This window comes from Marmota monax, unplaced genomic scaffold (genome assembly GCF_021218885.2).
Source record: "Marmota monax isolate L192 unplaced genomic scaffold, Marmota_monax_Labrador192_F-V1.1 WCK01_AAM20220418_F8-fsc00020, whole genome shotgun sequence".
Lineage (NCBI taxonomy): Eukaryota > Metazoa > Chordata > Mammalia > Rodentia > Sciuridae > Marmota > Marmota monax.
Genome location: NW_026692912.1, coordinates 6,943,278 through 6,962,770, shown reverse-complemented (window position 1 = coordinate 6,962,770; position 19,493 = coordinate 6,943,278). Strand labels below are relative to the sequence as shown.

The window sequence follows — 19,493 nt, the reverse complement described above, 5'->3', positions numbered from 1 at the left end:
GTGGTACCTCCTTTCAGCTAGGAGATGCTGGGATTTTAGAAGATTGGGAGAAGGGTTACAGAATCTCAAGTACAGGAGCAGGTTGATTTTTTAAGAAAATACAACAACATCTCTTATGGAAAATTTTAAACATATAGGCCAGGCGCGGTAGTACACGCCCCTAATCCTAGAGACTCTGAAGGCTGAGGCAGGAGGATCACAACTTCAAAGTCAGACCCAGTAACTTAGTGAAGCGCTAAGCAACTGGTGGTGGGGGGGGGGGCTGTGCTCAGTGGTTAAGCACCCTTGGTTTCAATTCCTAATACCAAATTTTAAAAAGAATTTAAAAAAAAAATACAAAAGATCATTATCGTCAAAGAAAACACACACACACAAAAGTAGAGTATAATGAAACCCCACCTACCCATCATTTTAACAATCTACTCAAGGCCAACTTGTTTATCATCTATGTTTCCAATTACTCCACCATTCCCAATTATTTTGAAGAGAATCCTTAAATATTTCAGAGTATATCTCAAAAAAACCAATTCTTTTAAAAAACATATTTGATGCAGGAGTTTTAAGAACTAGGTTTTTGCATGCAAAATACTGCACGCACATATGGGCTTTCCCAGGAAAAAGTCCAGAGCTTTTCATCAAAATTTTTTTTAACTTCTTCTTCTTCTTCCTTTTTTTAATCATGCTTGTGGGGCTATGGCTGTAGCTCAGTGGTGGAGTCATTACCTAGCACATGTGAGGCGCTGGGTTTGATCCTCAGCATACATAAAAATAAATAAAATAAAGGTATTGTGTCCTTCTACAACTAAAAAAATATTTTTAAAAAATCATGCTAGTAGCATCTCCCTGTCTTACTCTCCCCAAAGAAAGAGTGATAATCAAAAGCAAATAATAGGGCTGGGGTTGTGGCTCAGTGGTAAAGCGCTCGCCTACTGTGTGTGAGGCCCTGGGTTTGATCCTCAGCACCACATATAAATAAAATAAAGGTATTGTGTCCACCTACAACTTTATATATATATATATATATATATATATATATATATAAAGCAAATAACAGGGCTGGGGTTGTGGCTTAGTGGTAGAGCATTTGCATAGCATGTATGAGGTACTGGGTTCAATCCTCAGCACCATAAATAAACAAATAAATAAATAAATAAATGTCCGTGGACACCTGGAAAAAAAAAACTATCTTAAACTCAAACAAAAAAGCAAATAACAGCTGCAGCAAAGCAAACCAAGAGCGAGCATCATGTTTAGGAGATCATCGGATTTCTAAACTAAAGTTTAAAAAATTATAGTAAAACATCGAGAAAAGAGTCATGGAGGATCAATAATTCTTAAGAAAACATCTCATCTTTTTCACCATTACCACATTATACTCTATGGGGAATATTTTTCAGAAACTTGTTTCTTAGATTTTAACTGTTTAGAGAGTTGTACATTTCAAAACTTAAAACTTACGAATTTTTGAGGATTCAATATAATCTGCCAAAGTAATAAAAATTAAAGAGCAGCAAGCCACTACTTAAAGGCATATATACAAGGGTCAATATATGATCACTATGAGATCTTTCCAAATGGGGCACCAGCCTGACCAGTAAAGCAAATCCATCAGAGGAGTAGAGGAGTGTCAACTGGAACAACATGTTCACCAAAAACATTAATAGCTCAGAAACACTAGTTATGGGTATGGGATTGCTTACAATATTCTAATATTGCAAAATACAAAGAAAAGCATTATTTCCAGAAATGTGATACTAAAATAAAAAAAAAATTTAGAAGCCATATGCATTGAAGATTAAATTAAGATAACTTGGTTATTCAAGAAAGCAGACATAAAATATACATTCATTTTTTTATTTTTCAAAAAAAATCTGAGTTGAACAGTCAAGCTGCATGTACATAAATCAAACCAGGCACGGCAACTTTAAAAAAAACAAAACAAACCCAAAACCCCAGAACCTTGCAAATTGTTAACAGACTCTACTAGACTATCAACTAGAGGGCTGAACTAGACAAACAAGAAAATCTCTTTCAACACTTGACATCTGATGACAAAAAATAGACGTGACACCGCTTTTCCCATTTGTGTGCTCCCACATGCATGTGTGCCCAGGTGTGGACACTTAGGAGGAAGAAAAAGTTGGAAATGCTGCACTAAAATCATTCAAATTACTGAACTGATGTCAATCTGAATGATGTTTCCAGTAATAAGAAATTATGGACATCCTTCTCTGTTAGAAAATACATATCCAGAACAATAAAAACATTATGAACAGTTTGTTATTTGAAAAATACAACCACATAGAAAATATTAAATTTTAAATACAAGCATTGCATTTCTTATCTAAGTGGTTAAATTGAACAGACATTTGTCAGTCACAGCTAAGCAAGAGGACTCTGGGAAGGTGACACTTGGAATCTATTCAGAAGAGATTCCCTCCATCTCTGAGAAGAGGTTTTGTTGTGTTTCAGAATGAAAAACTAAGCAAATGCAAAGCAACCTATGAACTACTCATTGCTAAATTTAAAGCAAATATGCTGGTGTCACTGAAAATTTAGTCAAGAGTTTAAACTGGCAAGACAACTTGGAGCACAGACTAACCATACTTTCAAGTCCTTTCAGTGCAAATGAATGAAACAAAATAAAACAAAACCCAACTTTAATGCTACTTGACATTACAGACTCCAGAAGTACGGGGGATTAAAACCAGGGCCTTCTGCATGAAGCACTATACCATGAGCTATATCCCCAGCCCTTAATATTTGAATTTCGTAAAATTTCAAGTACAGCTAAGAAAAGCACCTCACTGCCCTAGTTAGCTACCTACATTTAAAATTGAACTTTTCTTGTATTTGCATTCTGAAAAAAAGCTTCCGTCTTCCTAATTGCTTTTATTTATTTATTTATTTATTTATTTAGGTGGTGCTGGGGATTGAACCCAGGGCATTTTGCATGCAAGACAAGCACTCTACCAACTGAGCTACATCCCCAGCCCCTCCAGATTGCTGTTTAAAGGACATATATCCTGCATTTGTTTAATTCTGTACTTGTTGTTAGTTCTCTGTTAGCTTTCCCTTGCTATGACAAAATATCTGAGAAAACCAGCTTAGAGGAGGAAATATCTATTTTTGCTCACAGTCTCAGTTCATGGTCTGCTGGCTCCATTGCTTGTAACCCTGTGGCCAGCGCAGAATCATAATGGTGGAACCAGGGCCTGGAGGAGTAAGGCTGCTCACCTCCTGGCAGCCAGGAAGCAGACAGAGCTTCACGGTCACACCCACAGGGAACCTACTTCTAACAGGGCCTACCTCCTGAAATTTCCGCCATATCCCAGTAGTGCCAACTGGAGACCAAGCCTTCAACCCATAAGCCTTTAGGGGATATTCCAGATCCAAACTCAACAAGTTCTGAGTTTGAGGCAAGTGTAACAGCACATGGGATGGAGTCAACCATCTCACATCTAGACTCTCAGACCCCAGGACAGAGGTAGGGACTTCTGGACTCGACTCACTTGGAAGCAGCAGACACAATATTATTTCACAGTAAGAGCGTTCCCCACCCCCTTTCTTTTTTTTAAAATTGGTCACAGGGAAAATTGAGAACAAAAGGCATATCTGAATTTTCTATTTATAATGTAATTATGCATAATTTCAGTCATAAAAATGAAGAAATAATGCTGTACTATTAACTATTTTTAGGTACATCTTGTATTAATCTAATTCATTCATGTGAGGATTGGGGCACTTTTAGATATGTTGCTTCCAGCAGTATTTTCCATTTAAAGGCACACTTGCCCTTCTTCTAGGGGGTAGTGACCTGATGTTTAACTCCGGAGTCCCTTGAGATTATGATACTAAGAGAATATTGTTTTTTGGTTTTTTTTCCCAAACCAGGCTTTGTAGGTTGCAGTATCATTCATTATCTTTATATGAATAGTACATGATGCAATTTTTTTCCCCTCAAAATTGTTTCCTGGCATTCGGTGCTACTGAGAAGTCTGATTCCAGATGCCCTGGTTTTCTTATAAGCAACCTGTTGCTCTTTCTCTTTGATGCCAGAAGAATTTTTCACTTTCTGTGGGAGTTTAACATTTTTGCCAAGAAGACCTTAATTACTGATCTCTTTTTCACGTTTTTGGGGGTGGAGGGAGGCTGAAAGTGCAGTGAGTCTTTTCCATCTTTTGGGGAGGTACTAGAGACTGAACTCAGGGGCACTCAGCCACTGAGCCACATCCCCAGCACTGTTTTGTATTTTATCTAGAGACAGGGCCTCACTGAGTTGCTTAGCACCTCACTTTTGCTGAGGCTGGGTTTGAACTCACATCCTACTGCCTCAGCCTCCCAAGCTGCTGGGATTACAGGTGCACGCCACTGCTCCATTTTAGTTCTTTTACCTTTTTCTCATAACTCGTTCTCATGTAAAAACTTACTATTGTTGCATAGAAGCAAATCTTGTTTTCAGTTAGGACAAAGAGAATCCTAACATTTTCTTGCTCCCTCATTTCAGCATTCAATTTTCAAGAATGTTCTGGAAGCTGCTCATTTTCTTTGGTTCTGTCACTTTTTTTTTTTTTTTTTTTTGTCCTGGGCATTGATCCCAAGAGTGCTTTTCCACTGAGCCACATTCCCAGTCCTGTGTATTTTTAAATTTTGACACAGGGTCTTGTTAAATTGCTGAGGCTGGCCTCAAACTATAGTCCTCGTGCCTCAGTGTCCTGAGTCACTCGAATTATGGGCATGTGCCAGTGCACTTGGCTGTCTTACTTTTTTATATGCCTCATTTCACCTTTTTAAACTCACTGCTAATCTTTATATGTGGTTCTTTCTTCACAGACTCTGCCCACTTGTCAACTCCCTTTTTCAGTCAAATCCCAGGTTGATGGTAAGGTAAGGTGAGTCCATATTTCTAGGTCCAATTTCCCATTTACCACTTTCCCAATGAAATAGCCTTCTTGTCCTTTCTATTGTCTGGGTTTTTTTGTTTTGTTGTTGTTGTTTTTTAATCTCCAAGCCAATGTTATATATGAAAAATCAAAATACTTGCATGCTGTGCTACCCAGGCTTTTACTGTTTAGGCCTTCACCTGATGGGCTTTATTCTCAGAATATACTGTGTCTTCTAGTCCCTCTCTGCTTTCTGCTCATGTTTTAGCCCTAGGATTTGGAGTCCAGGGCTGAATGAAGAGGAGATGTGTTGGGAAAAGGAAGAGGGTAGGATCTATGGGATCTAGAACCTCCTCTTCATGGTGTAGCACTGGGTATGAGGTTCAGAGACTGAATAAGGAGATAGATATGGTGGGGAAAGAGGTCAAACACTATATAGCTTTCAGATTTTCAACTTCGCTATGACCTGGAAGGTTTTACCACAGTCCCCCTCTGTATGCCTCATAAATTGTACCAGCTACTTCTAGATGGTCAAGTTGAGATTTGTTCTTCATATGTGTCTTCATGTCTTCTGACATGGTGAGAGCAGCTCACTGATGTCATTATGCCAGATGCAATTCTACTAATTAATTTTTTAAAATCCCAGTCTTCTCAGCTATGATATAAAAGAAAGAGTTCTGGACCAGTTTTCTAGTCCTGAACCTACTACTTAAGGTCTGGCTTGACTTGGATGGGCTCTTTCTATCTCTGGGCTTTAATTTCCTTATGGGTAAAATGAGGGAATTTGGCTAGATGACCTTAAAGTCACCTGTAACATGTTGTCTTTTAAGTCTCAAAATAAAAAATAAATATGACTTGATAAATAATAGAAAATAAATGACTAAATAAGTATATTTTGCTCTAAGAGTGCTTTAGTCTAAACACTATATAAATCCTGACACAAAAATTAAAAAGCAAAAGTAAAACACCTGAGCAAGTAATTGTGATACAGATTAGGAATTTCTTTACATTTTAAGCAGTGGTTCCCATGTCAAAAACAGGTGCAGTTTATAAACTGTTAATAAAGCAAATGGCCTAAACATCTACCCTTTAAGGTGATAACAGTAAATATAAATTATATAATGGGTAAGGACAGAAGGTTCTTGGTAGGCACAAGTGTTATATTCATTCATTGAAAACCATTAGGCTTTTCGGGAATTATTAAATGGTACGAAGTGACGAATGAATTAGTAAGATAGGATAGATAAACTGTTAACACAGTAAGGCTTGAGGAGGGGGATATTTCCCAAACAAATGAAAACTTTTTTAAAAAAGTTAAATGGACCTCTATGGGCCTAAAGTAGGCAGCTTTTTCTTATAGACTGAGTTTTGGATTTGGAGTCAGAAGATCTGCCTTTAAATTTAAGTTCTTCAACTTGCTAGCTCTGTATTGCTGTGGGAAGTTTAACTTTTCTGAGTCCTTGTTTCTTAATAAGCAAAATGGAATAATTAAATGCACTTTGCAGAACTATTATGAAAATATGAGGCAGCTGTGAGAAAACCCTTAGCACAGTGATAGATCTGAAACTTCTAGAAGCTTTTTTTCAGAATTACTGATTTTAATACCCATTAGTGTATAATAATGAAGTTAAATAAATGCCATGTCTCAATTTAAAACAGTGACAAAAACATAGAAAAAAATTATATTGCCTATATTTTTAAAAATCTAGATTTTCTGGCATTGTCTAGACAAGAGCCAAATAACAATTTCATTTTTTTGTGCAGATATTTCTGTGAAATAGCAATGTTGCTTAGTTCACTAAATAGCCATGTTTTAACTGATTGATGCAGTTTCTGGATTCTTCTAGAAGCTTTTTTTAAAAAAATATTAATTTTTTTTTAGGTGTAGATGGACACAACACAATGCCTTTATTTTTATGTGGTACTGAGGATCGAACCCGGTCCCGCCCGTGCTAGGCAAGCGCTGTACCGCTGAGCCACAATCCCAGCCCTAGAAGCTTTAAATAAATCAGTAGACGTAACAATAAGCACAGTTAAGTGCAAATTAATCAACCAGTTATACTGACTATAAAATATTTAGAAGCTTGTTCTCCTCTCAATGGGGGAGGGGTTATCAAATCACTATTAATAATAATGAACTACTATGCACCCACAGATTATCCAACAAGTTTTTGGTCACATTTCCTGAAATGGTTAGTTTCCATATTTGCTGCATTAGATCATTAATAAAATGCTTTAATTTAACAATCTGATTCTGATCAACAATGAAACATGGGGAATGTCTTTGCATTCTTGGACTATAAACAAAACTAGAAGTACATGATCATAATACAAGGCAAAGCTTGCTCCAAGGATGGGAGCCTTCCTCAAAGGGGAGTTTTGGGAAATCTGGTGACATCAGATATAGAATCTTCCAGGTATGTTAGTTTAATCATCATTCCTCGTGGCTTGCTCTCAGAAAGAGAGTGGAGTGTAGGTCACCAATCCACCTGCCTCATCTTTTAATTGATTCATTTTCATGGGAAAATACAACAAAGATCTTTACCTACAAACACTGACTAAATAACTGAATATTTTAGCACACAGCATTAAAAATTCACCCCAAAGTAAAAACTATTTATACAACTTTGAAACTTTGAATACATTCTATTTGGAGCTTTTAACTTCTAAATGTGTATGGGCTGCAACTTGAAGGGCATTTAGAGAAAAGGAAGTAACTCTTTTTCAAAATCTTCACTGTTTACATTCATTGATACCTTAAGTTAACTGCTTACTAGCTCAAAATTATTTAGCAATCCATATCTCATGAAAGCAACAAAGTGTTGCATATTTGATAAGGATAAATTTTTAAATGCTGTTCATTAAGTAATAACAATGTGGCTAGTATTAACCTAAACTGAGAAAATTAATCAACATTCTGCTTCTTAGAGGGTAACACTGTTCACTGTGGAGATGATTCATTCCACTGATCGCACTTCAGAGCTAAGGACAGTGACACCAGAATTTGCCTAAATGAAGCAGTCAAGCAGCTCCCAGTAATCTTTCAACTTCATCAAGAAGCTTCAGTTTCTACATAAATAATACTTCATTTAGATTATGTTAATCTCTGTGTCTATGAACATGCTTGATGCTTTCAATAAGAACTGAATTAAAATAAAAATGAGAATAACAGAGTTTCACATTTCTTCAAACACCATTTATCAGTTAGGGCAGACTAATGAATACAATCCAAGGAAAGCTGGACAATGCCACATGACCAAGGAGACCATTTTTTTTTTTTTTCACAGCTTTGGTTAGATTACTTCCATAATATTCCTTTTTTTTTTTTTTTTTTTTGCAAATACACAAAACAATGGAAAAACTTTTCATAAAGCCTCTTAAGGCATCTCTGTTCTTCCTTGTTTTTGCTTATATGTGAGGTATCAGGGCTTGGTTGTGTGGAGGTAGAATTCATGGGCATAAATGCATTAACTTGACCAGATTACTGGGTTTGATTTCCTCTTCCAAGTTTAGCAGTTTAAGAAAGAAAGAATCTCCATAATGAAAGAAGTAAGTGGCCTAATGCAGATGAGCTGGAAAATATTAATTATTGTAAAAAGTTGTAACTAAAAAAGTGACACTGCATGCTTATGATGTCTGTGTTGAATTCTTCATGTTTAATCAGATCTTACCCATCAAGTGACACCCTATCATCTCTACCAATCTATGCTCCTAGCAGGAAGGCCTACTGCATTCTGGGAATGTGGTACCCAGAGCTCCTTTTGGAGCAGACACAGAAGGTGCCACAGGTGTAGGCTCTCCCTAAGTCTCCACAGGTCCTCTCCTACCATACCTCCATTCCCCACGCAGGGACAGAGGCAATTTGTATCTAGGCACACTTGCAAGTTCTTGACATTTATTCCAGCTGGAGGGTACAAAAACCCCAAAGTGGAGAAAATGTCTTAACCTCCCACTCCTCTTGGAATCTTTCTTTCTGCCTAGGTCAAGAGCAGAAAATCAAGGTATTCAGGGGGAATGGTAGAGAGCCAACTGGAAAGACAGTACAACTGCCTCAGCTGAACAGCTAGAATAAGCTCTCCTAGCCCCCGAAGGTCCCCTGAGGACAGGCATGGACATACGCATGGATAGGTGCTTTGCCAAGTTAGCAGGCTTGCCAGGCTTTACCACATGCAAATCTGAAGCGTGTATACACACACACACACACAAATACACAACAGGGAAAGTACCTCGAACAGTGGGTGGCACCTGGTAGCAACAGGTGGATGTGCTTTCTTCCTCACACCCACTCCCCAGGGAGATAGGTGATGCTGAGACAGGCCTTTCAATCCATCAGCTGTCACTGAAGATTTGCCCTCCTGACTTTTTATTATAATCCTTCACTTCAGAACTCTGGGGATTTTTAATACATCAAATAAGTGATAGACAGCATATCTGAGGAAGAGATGGTTATTGAGCTGACAGACAGCTACAAACAGGACAATTACAACTGCTGGCTCAGTTATTGCTACTTTTGGAAATGTTAAAATCTGAAAAGATCCCAGTGATTCCTAATGGCAATTTCTTCTTGAATCTATTTGAAATAAAAATGGAGGCTTTATTTAATTGGGCTGCAGGCTCTGCCGAAATTTCACATAGGTTAAACTTCAGTTTAAATGCAAAACTGACAAGAAAATGACCATTTGCTTTCCACCAACAAAATATCCTTTGGGTGTTTAGCAAATGAAAGGAAACCATTCCTAATGTTTTGTGTCTATTTCTTCTTAATTAAAACTCTAAAATCACTATAAGAAACCACGACAGAACACTATGTAATATCAAGTTTTAACAGTGATTATTAACTATTACCTGTTATTTATATACAGATGAAGATACACCAAAACTAATCTCAGGAAAGATAAACTAGTAAACAAATTATAAATGTGCACTAATTACAAAGGGAACAACTTTAGACCTTAAGGCAGCATTGGTTGAGTCTTCTCTGGTAAAGTATCACATATTTTAATGACCAATGAATGATTTTAAAAACAATTAAAATAAATACTAAGATAATGCTTTAAAAAGAAATAGGATTTTAAGACTCCTACAAAATGAATTTGTGTTGGAATTTTAATTTGGAATTAGAAAGCATACACAGGAACATAAAGGTATAAAGTTAGAGCAGTCTTTACTTGAATACAAATAAAGATACCTAGAACTTAATATTATTATTAATTAGCACTCTTTGGGTTCCTTTTTCAATTCTAGTTGCATTCAGAATAATTGTTAGAAATTTCTGATATTTAAATAATATGTAGTCAGGCTGAATTGGACCTGAGTGAAATGGTTTCAAACTGCATTAATAACCTATCATTATGCTCTGATTTTACCACTACATCTTTTCTGTTGGGTTTGCTTACCTTGTAGGTTTCTTAAATTATAGTGTCGCGAGCATTGGTGCCAACCTAAAATGATGACATTGTGGCTGAAAAAGTCATACTTGGATAAAAAATATCTCAAACCTCTTAGTAAACACATTTGGGGATCTGTTTCCTTTGCAGCTTGTTTTGTTGAATTTTCCTAGGTGGGCCTGAATGTTACTGTTAGTTGTTTACAAATCCAGTGCTATATGCTGACAGAACAACTGTATGATAAGAAGAAGGGGTTAAAAAACACTAAATATGTTCACACAAAAAAACACTCTCATGTAGTGCTGAGAACTAAGACATAGGCACTTCTGCGTCAGGAGGTTTTCACATTTTGATCACAGGTGGCTTTTCTAAGTCATTTTCTTTCACTACTAGAAATTCCCTCAAGGTATGAACCATCTAGTTCACTGAAAACCTTGTTCTTACAAACACCCTTTTGGTGCATTAATCTTCTTTTCATAAAATTGTCTACCTTGACAGCAGAGATCGATCCTTTCACCGCATAGAGCAGCCCCCGCCTCCCTGGCAGGCACTCTAGAGTTTTCTCTAGCAAGGCTGCCTGCTTTACACAACCAAGTTATCCACCAACAAAATATAAAGGAGTGTCAGGAGCAATTTTTCTCTAATGTGTCTGTCTCTCTCTTTCTAATTCCTTACTGTGAGTGTAATTCAACAAAGTGTATAGTCTTCCTAACAATCTAAAGCTACTGGGCTACTGGGATTTTTTTTTAATAACTATTTAATCAGTATCCTTTTTTTTCTTTTTCTCTTTTTTTCCAGAAAACCTGTGCTAAAAAGGCACTAGATAATATGAATTTCCTCATTCTCATATATAGCAATTATACACTGTGTTTTACAATTTAACAAAGGTAACACACATTTGGATAACACATCCAAATTATTCATATTTTTATCTACTTTCATTCAAAAGAAAACTCCAAGTCAGAGGACTAGCAGGCCACACTGATGGAGACCAGTCTAAGCCTGGAGTTACACAGGGTCAGCAGCTGCCTCCTTAGAGCTCTGGGTTGCTGCTGACTCTGGCTTGGCCACCTGGGGGAGCTCTCACCTACAAGGGGGCGTAGGGCAGTGGCCGGGACCCAGGCTCACTGGCAGCAGCTGTGGGAGCCAAGTTTCCTGGAGACCTGAGTAAATGAGACGAAGGTGAAGTTCTCACAGTTTTCCAGCTTGACTTTCTTGGCTAAGTTTGGGACAATTCCTCGAAGAGAACGCAGTCCCATCCTCTGCTCCTCATACCACACATTGCCCATGTCTGTGGCTTCCTTCCTGGCAGTAAGGTAGAAGGGGGACTTGGCCTCCATTTGGGTGGGCGGCCGGTGGATGTACATGTACTTGTAGAGGAGGCAGTAAGGGCACTGCTTGTGTCCTCTGGAATGTTCATGGTAGATCTTCCCATGACACACTCTAGTGGATCCACTCCGACTCTCCCGCTTGACACTGTCTGTCCGGGCAAAGTAGGGCTGGTTTTGTGGGTCTTTGAGCAGCTCTATGTCACCGTACATCAGATCTGCATGCTCCTGCAGCGTCCGCATGTTCAGGTACTGGCTGTTGTACTTGACCACAGTGGACAGGAGAGTGATGGGGCTGTCGTCCCCCAGACACCCTGCCTGCCACATCTCCTCCTCATCAGAAAGGGAGAAGTAGACAATATTTCGAGAGCGGGCACCCGACATCCCCGCCTTACTCAGCACCCACAGCTTCTCCTTGAGCTTCTTGGTAGAAGAGCTGAAGGTGCTGCTGGTGATGGAAAAGCCCACACCTGCATTCTTCAGGATGCGGTCCAGGCCCCGGCGAATGGCATGGAGTGAGGTAGCCAGGAAGTCTGAGCCATCACTCTTCTTGACAGTGACGTAAAAGTTCTCCAGCAGCTCATTCAACTTCACTGCAGGGATCTCAAATGAGACAAACACTGAGGTTACTCACGGAGGACACCCAAACAGCCGGACCCTTCCTCCCTTCTAATCCTCAGTGGGAGCTCTACTATGCCCAGGACACACTGTGGCCACTAGAGGGCTGACCCTAAGCATGACATGGTAGAAAGAACAGTGAATTTCAAGTTAGAAGATCGGAGTTCCATATCTGGCTCCCTAATCTCTTTGAACCTCAGTGTTTCCATCTGCAGAATAGGGCAAAACAACGGAGACCACCACAAAGGACTGCAGTAATGCTTAAAGTAACGGACCATGAAAAGGTTTGTAAATAGTAATAAACATACACATACACACCTATGTCTGCAAGTACATACATACATATAAACCATTGTTATTATCGGCCTTTAGGAACTTTTTCTATTCCTAAAAGGTATTTTTAGCTCTTTGCTGCAAATCATTTTCTTCCTTCCCCTTTACTAAAACTTAGTCATTTTTTCTGAGGGATTCCTGAACTAAAGCTCCAAATCACTCCAGCATTAACTTCCCTGATATCTACGCACATACTTGGTTATGCTGTGTGCGCAGAAATGCAGTGCTGTCGGGAAGACAACTGACATGGCCATTTTGGGTCACAAGTTAATGCTCCTTGATTTTCCACTCCTTGATTTATCTGAATAGGAACTGAAATATCTCTTGCTTAATACTCCACAGGGTCTCAATATCAATAGTGTTAAAAGATAGGAAAATCATAATGGCTATAGTGATAGAGTGGGCTTCTTATTTTAGTACTGTGGGGAGAGAAGAAAGCTTGGCTAGCAAGAAAGCTTTATTTTCAAGAGGGAACTATATAAAGAAAAAAAGAAACCTTGTTTATCATCAGGTCAGACTGAAACATACATTCCTTGGGACAAAAAAACTCCAAACAAGGGCCAGGGTTGTGGCTCAGTGGTAGAGCGCTTGCCTAACGTGGGCGAGGCACTGGGTTCGATCCTCAGTACCACATAAAAAAAACAAAACAAAACAAAACAAAAAATAAATAAATAAATGTTAAATTCTTTAGGGGAAAAAAAAAAGTCTAAACAGAAAATTTTTAATGAGTAAAATTGTACAGAGTTAACATTTTTCTAATAGCCCTTGTGTCTGGGTCAAAGAGAAAATAAAAGGTGAATTATGCATTAAAAATGAACCCAACTAGGGCTGAGGTTGTGGCTCACTGGCAGAGCGCTTGCCTAGCACATGTGGGGCACCAGGTTCAATTCTCAGCACCATGTATCAATAAATAAAATAAAGGTTCATTGACAACTAAAAAAAGAATCTTTAAAAAAAAAGGCTTTAGTTTTAAAAAAATGAACTCAACTAAAGATATTACATGTCAAAATGTATGATATTATTAAATATACTCCAGTAACATCATGATTTTGAATGACTTTCTTAGAAAACCTTATTCTCAATGAGCAAATTCATTATTTAGTTCCAAGAACTAGAAAAAGTAAACCAAATTAAAAAATAGTAGAGTAAGCCAACATAAATAAAAATAACTTAATTAAGTAGGAAAGATAAAATTAGGATAGGTTAAAAAAAAGAAAAAAAAATATGTCATCTTTGAAAAAAATATTTTTATAAAGTTGCCAAACTTCTAGCAGAAAAACCAAAGGCCGAACGCTCTCTCTGATATGCGGATACTAATACATAATAAGCAGGGGAGGGAAGAATAGAAGCTCGTTGGATTAGACAAAGGAGAATAAAGGGAAGGGAGGGGAATGGAAATAGGAAAGACAGTAGAATGAACAGGATATAACTTTCCTATATTCATATATGAATACACGATCAGTAAAATGCCACATCATGTACAACCACAAGAATGGGAAGTCATACTCTGAGAATGTATGATATGTCAAATTCATTCTACTACCATGTTTATCTAAAAAGAACAACAACAACAACAACAAAAAAAAACAACTTCTAGCATAGACAGGGGAAAAGAAGCAGAAAGGAAGTATACATTTAAGCAATATTAGGAAAGAGACTATGGAATGAATAAAGTAAAGAATATGAAAGAATATCACATATTTCTTAATTTGAAAAATCTACATAATCCAAACAATTTTCTAGCAAAATATGGATTACAAAATTCATACGATTCAATCAGAGGTAAAAGATCTGAATAACTCCAAAAAAGAGAAGGGACTGAAATGATTTTGAAAAATGTATGCTACTCCGAAAGAGATGACTTTATGGAGTCTTTTCTTTTGTCTTTATTTAATATTTTATTGTTATTTTTGTGGTGCTGGTGATTGAACCCAGAGTCTTGCATGTGCTTACTTCCTACTCTACAACTGAGCTTACTCCCAAGTCCTTTGAATTTAAAAAGTTTTGGGGCACATGAAAAAGATATGTTCTTCATTTTGTTTCTAACTCAAATTTGATCTATAGTATATACAAAAAACAAAAACAAACAAAGCATATGAATATAAATGTAAAATTTCCTAAGTAAAATACTGCAACTCTCATTTTGCATATTAACATGTCAAATATAATGTGCGTACACTGGTACCATACAAAGTGAGGAATGGCTGATATGCACAAGTTCCAGGTAATATGGCATCTTATAACAAGGACTGACAGTATTATCAAGTCACAGTCAAGACCATAGCATGGATGGGCTGGGATTGTGGTTCAGTGGTGGAGTGCTTGCCTAGCATGTATGAGGCACTGGGTTCGATTCTCAGCACTGCACATAAATAAATGAATAAAATAAAGGTCCATCAACAACTAAAAAAAAAGAAAGAAAGAAAGAAATACATATGAATGACTACAGCATGGAAATACTCATCAAAACAGAAGGGAATGATTAAAGTGTAAGGATGATTTAATGTTAAAATATTTTAATAGAATCGACATTCATACATTATGAAGAAAGGTAATATGAACTTGATATTGAAAATTTATTTGAACAAATGTGATATCCATTTCATATTTAAAAAAATAAATTGAGATTGGAAGGGAAAAAACCCTCTTATTATAATGAAGAGTAATTTACAGACAAGAACTATAAAAATCATACCCACAATGAAAACATTAAAATCTTTCTCAGAAAGTTACAGGCAGGATGAGCTAGGTGCAATAGTGCATGACTGTAATGCCAGCAATTCAGGAAAGTGAGGCAGGAAAATTGCAAGTTCAAAGGCTGGACACTTAGCTCATTGGTTAAGTGTCCCAATTTAAAAAAAAAGAAAAAATAATAGAGGTAGGATAAGCATACTGAATATTGAATATTATTGTTCTTATACAACACATTCCTGGAAGTTCCAGGCAACCAGGTAAGACAAGAAAAATAAATATCTATGTCTACCTACCTACCTAACCCTGCCTTCTCTCTTATACACACACACACACACACACACACACACACACACATGTAGTATACAGGAAGGGAAAATGACAAAATATAATTATTTTCTGATAATCTGTTAGTCTAGGAAACTCAGATTCAGTTCAACAGCTATTGGAAAGAGTAGGGCAACTGTATACAAAATAAGAGAATAGTTTTCTTATATACTATCAATAATCAGTTAAAAATACTTTCCTAATGACCATTATACTCAAGTTCAGTTACTTTCAGATGTTTATATTGTCATTCAGAACTCCCTATCATAAAGATGATATAATGATATAACCTCTCTTTATATTAATTGGGACTCTTTTGGTGCAAGAGAAATATCAAACTTGAACAAGCCTAGCCAAAGAGGGATATCAGTATTAAAGTAGACTCCAAGTTTATCAGGACTCTCTCTCATCACTGCTTCTCTTAAAGACTGGCCTTCTTCATATAGCTATAAAGATAGCCCATTAACACTCCTCAGGTTTTAGAAAGAGACCAGCAGGTTTAGAAAGAGACCAGCTCTTATTTTCAGTATGGAAAAAAAAAATCTGAAAGGATTCTACTCAACCCACTCTTAACCCAACAACTCATGAGAAGGTGTTCCACTATACTTAATGTGATGGCTTCTGCTGTAACCATGTGGACTGCAGGAGAGTATCGTTCCTAAATAAGTGGTGCTACGCAGAAAGATCTTAAGTTTTTCTTCACTGCTTCAAACAAAAATAAAAAAAAAAAAAGATGACTTGTGTTTGTGGATTAAAAGATTTAATACTATTAAAATGGCAATAATCCAATACATTACCTACAGATTTAACATAATCCCTATCAAAATCCCAGCTGCTTTTGTTGCATAAATAGAAGCTGATTCTAAAATTCATATGAAAATAAAAGTGACCAAGATTAGTCAAAACAATCTTAAAAAAGAACAAAGATGGAGAACTCACCCCTCCCAAGTTCAAAACTTAATACTCAAAGCTATAAAAATCAAGACTCTGGGCTGCTGACATCACATATAGAGTTAAGAATCCAGACATAAGCTCTCCCATCTATGGTCAATTGATTTCAACAAGGGGAGAAGGCAAAATAACTCAATGGAGAAATAATAATCATTTCAATAAATGGTGCTGGGATATTGGGATATCCCATGCAGAAAATTTAAGTTGGATCCCTACCTCATATCATATATACAAATGTATACTACTGAGTATCCTCACACCTACTGAGTATTCTCCTCCATGCATCCTGAGGGATTTTTCAGTCTGGCTGGTGAACCATACTGCTTCCAATTCTGTGTGCCAGGTACTGTTACTGATCCTTTCAGATAGTTCTTTGCGAGTATCAAGTGGTCTCCTCACATGCACATGCTGATGGTATTCAGCTAAATATTTGATGAGATCATCTTTAAATATCTTGGGTTTTCTCTCTGTTAACCCCTCTACTTTTGAGTTCTGTCATGACAACTCTAGCCACCTTGGTCTCCCTGGACTCTCGGCTCCATTTTTTCAACTCAGTGAGTCTGTTGGGCTCCGTTTGAATTTCCCTCCATGCACCACAGACTTGTTAATCTTTGAAGTCAGAAAACTGGGGCACTCATAGGAATAACCTTGTTTGTTTCCTGTCTCTCTGAGATCACTGTCAGAAGATTCTGTGCTTGCTATACAAAATGCTATAAAGTTCCTTGAAAAACATCATGTTTTATTTTTATATTTTTGTTAGTTTTTTTGTGTTAAAAGCAAGAAGGTAAATCTGGCCCTCACAATTGGCTAGAAGTAAAAGACTTAGTTGACTTTTCTCCTGGGAATAGATCAGATGTTCCTATGTTTATGTCAAATCTGAATGGATACTAGAAATTATGAAATTTACGCAGTTTATATTTTATCAGTTTTTTCCAGTGAGTTGACATTTCTTGCTAGTGTACTCATGTCCTCAGCTTTCTCAAACTCTAATTTAGTCTCAGAGATAATGGCTCTTCTTTCAATTGTTTCCTCTGTTTTAAGGATCACATCCTGTGCTATCTATACTGTTTGAAAAGAATTATTTCATGTATTGTATCTAGTTTTCTAGTTGTTAAAACAGGAGGTTAATTTTGGATGCTTTTTTCTCATGGCCAGAGTATAAATTTCAAGTTATTTTCAAATTTGCTGGATCATTTTGATTGGTATGTTGTTGAATATTTTATGCTTTCTGTTATTTGCATAAAAATTTCATACATAGTTAAACTATAATTTACTCACTGAAGTCTCTGGTATCTCAATCTGTTTGCTGTTTTTACTCATCATCATTCATCATTTATTTCCTGAATGACTGGTGAATTTTAAAAACATGCACATATTTAAACCTGTAAAAACCCCAATTAATCTGTAAAAAGACCCAATACCTATAGGTTTTGTATGCATCCCTTGAGAGATTATTAGCCTTTAACTCTGCTAGGATCCAGGGTATGCTACTGACATGGACCCTCTTTAGAACCCTTTCAGGGTCCTCGCCTTAATCAAGGATTCTTCAGTTCATCTACCACTCTTCCTTCCTTAACAATGTTATCAACATGCACACTCAGGAAGAACCCTCTTTCATGTGTGCTTACTGTTCCTCTTTCACCTTTTTCTCTCTTCTCTTCTCCTGGCCTGAGGTATAAGAGAAAGGTAGCTCACACTACCAAGTGCTCAATGCTGTCAGATAAAGAAAACTGGGTTTCCTATTTCAATTCTTGATAATTCCCCTGGTACATTACTCAAACTGAGATCTTGCCTGCCCTTGGGCTTCAATTATGACTCTATTTGCAAGACCTTTAAATCTATACTTGGAGCTTGAGCATCTCCAACAGGTTTTGAACCTCACAGTTCCAGCTGTTTACTGGACACATCTATCTGGACATCTGATTCAGAATCAGTATGTCTAAATCAAAACACGGTAGTTTTTGCTCCGTCACCACATGTCCAAGATTTTATCCTGCCATTCACAAACCTGAAATATTTCAGAGAAAAGATTTTAAGAATTTCACAAAGAGGTTAAATAACTTTTTATATATCATTTTCCAATTAATTTCTCTCTCAAATACCATTTCATTATGTTCTTTCCTCAAATGACTTTAATGTTTTCCTTTTGGTCTCATTCTTAAGATGCTTGCAGCCCTGATGGTTAGACCCTACAACAGTTCTTTCAAATACAATCTGTCCTTACCAAAAATAAAATCAAGAAAGAAACTTCAGTGATTTTCCAGTGTTTAGGCCTTCAGCATGGCACTTAAGGGCTATCACAATCGTTTATAGTCTACTATACCCATATATGAAGTCTTTGCTGTAGGCAGGTGATCCGTCTCAATTTTTCTCTTCCTCACACCATTCAACCTACAAAACTCCCATCCTTGTTTAATCCTATTGAAATCCACCTCTCCCTCAAAATGTGGCTTAAATACCAATTCTCTCTATATACTCTCACCAAGCTGAAATTAATTTATCTGTATTTATTTTCAGGCATTTCTTCTCTGTAAATTCATAAAACATGTACTAAATCCTGCTCTGTATTGTGTATATTTTTCTTTGTAGTTTATGTTCTTTCCAAGTTTCCCCATTAGAAAGCAACTGTTCTCTGTTTGCCACAATGCTTAGTACAGTGGCCGACACTTGGAAGCTCAGTGAAGTTGGCTGGAAGAAAGTAAACTCAAGAGTCCCTTACCTTGGTGATATCCGTATGATCTTTGAGCCCGTTGGTCATGCACCAATATCGCCACACATTCAGGGCGTACCGCGTGGCTTTGGTAGTGTTTGGGCTTACTGCACTGGTACACAGATCATTCAAGTCATCATTAATATTAAATACAGGAAATTTGTTGAGCTTAGTAGAATAAGCTAGAAACAAAAACAATAAAAGCATTAAAATAATTTGCCATCCCCTTCTTTAGAGAATTACATCTTGGGATCATATTAAATAA

At 37.0% G+C, this 19,493-nt stretch overlaps 1 protein-coding gene and 1 non-coding gene across 3 annotated transcripts in view; both read right to left on the bottom strand.

Moving 5' to 3' along the window:
• Positions 1-1,840: 1,840 nt before the first annotated feature.
• The window catches only part of Kiaa1958 (KIAA1958 ortholog), a 142,748-nt gene continuing 125,095 nt past the window's right edge, over positions 1,841-19,493 (bottom strand). For both annotated transcript variants that reach the window (XM_046451222.2, XM_046451221.2), the window contains 2 exons: positions 19,238-19,410; positions 1,841-12,201 (listed from right to left, as the gene is read on the bottom strand). In XM_046451222.2, coding sequence (XP_046307178.1) covers positions 11,395-12,201; positions 19,238-19,410 — 980 coding nt within the window. In that variant the 3' untranslated portion in view covers positions 1,841-11,394. The remainder of the gene's footprint in view (positions 12,202-19,237; positions 19,411-19,493) is intronic.
• Trnaa-ugc (transfer RNA alanine (anticodon UGC)) lies at positions 2,919-2,991 on the bottom strand. The gene has a single exon. It is a non-coding gene; the product is annotated as a tRNA-Ala (tRNA).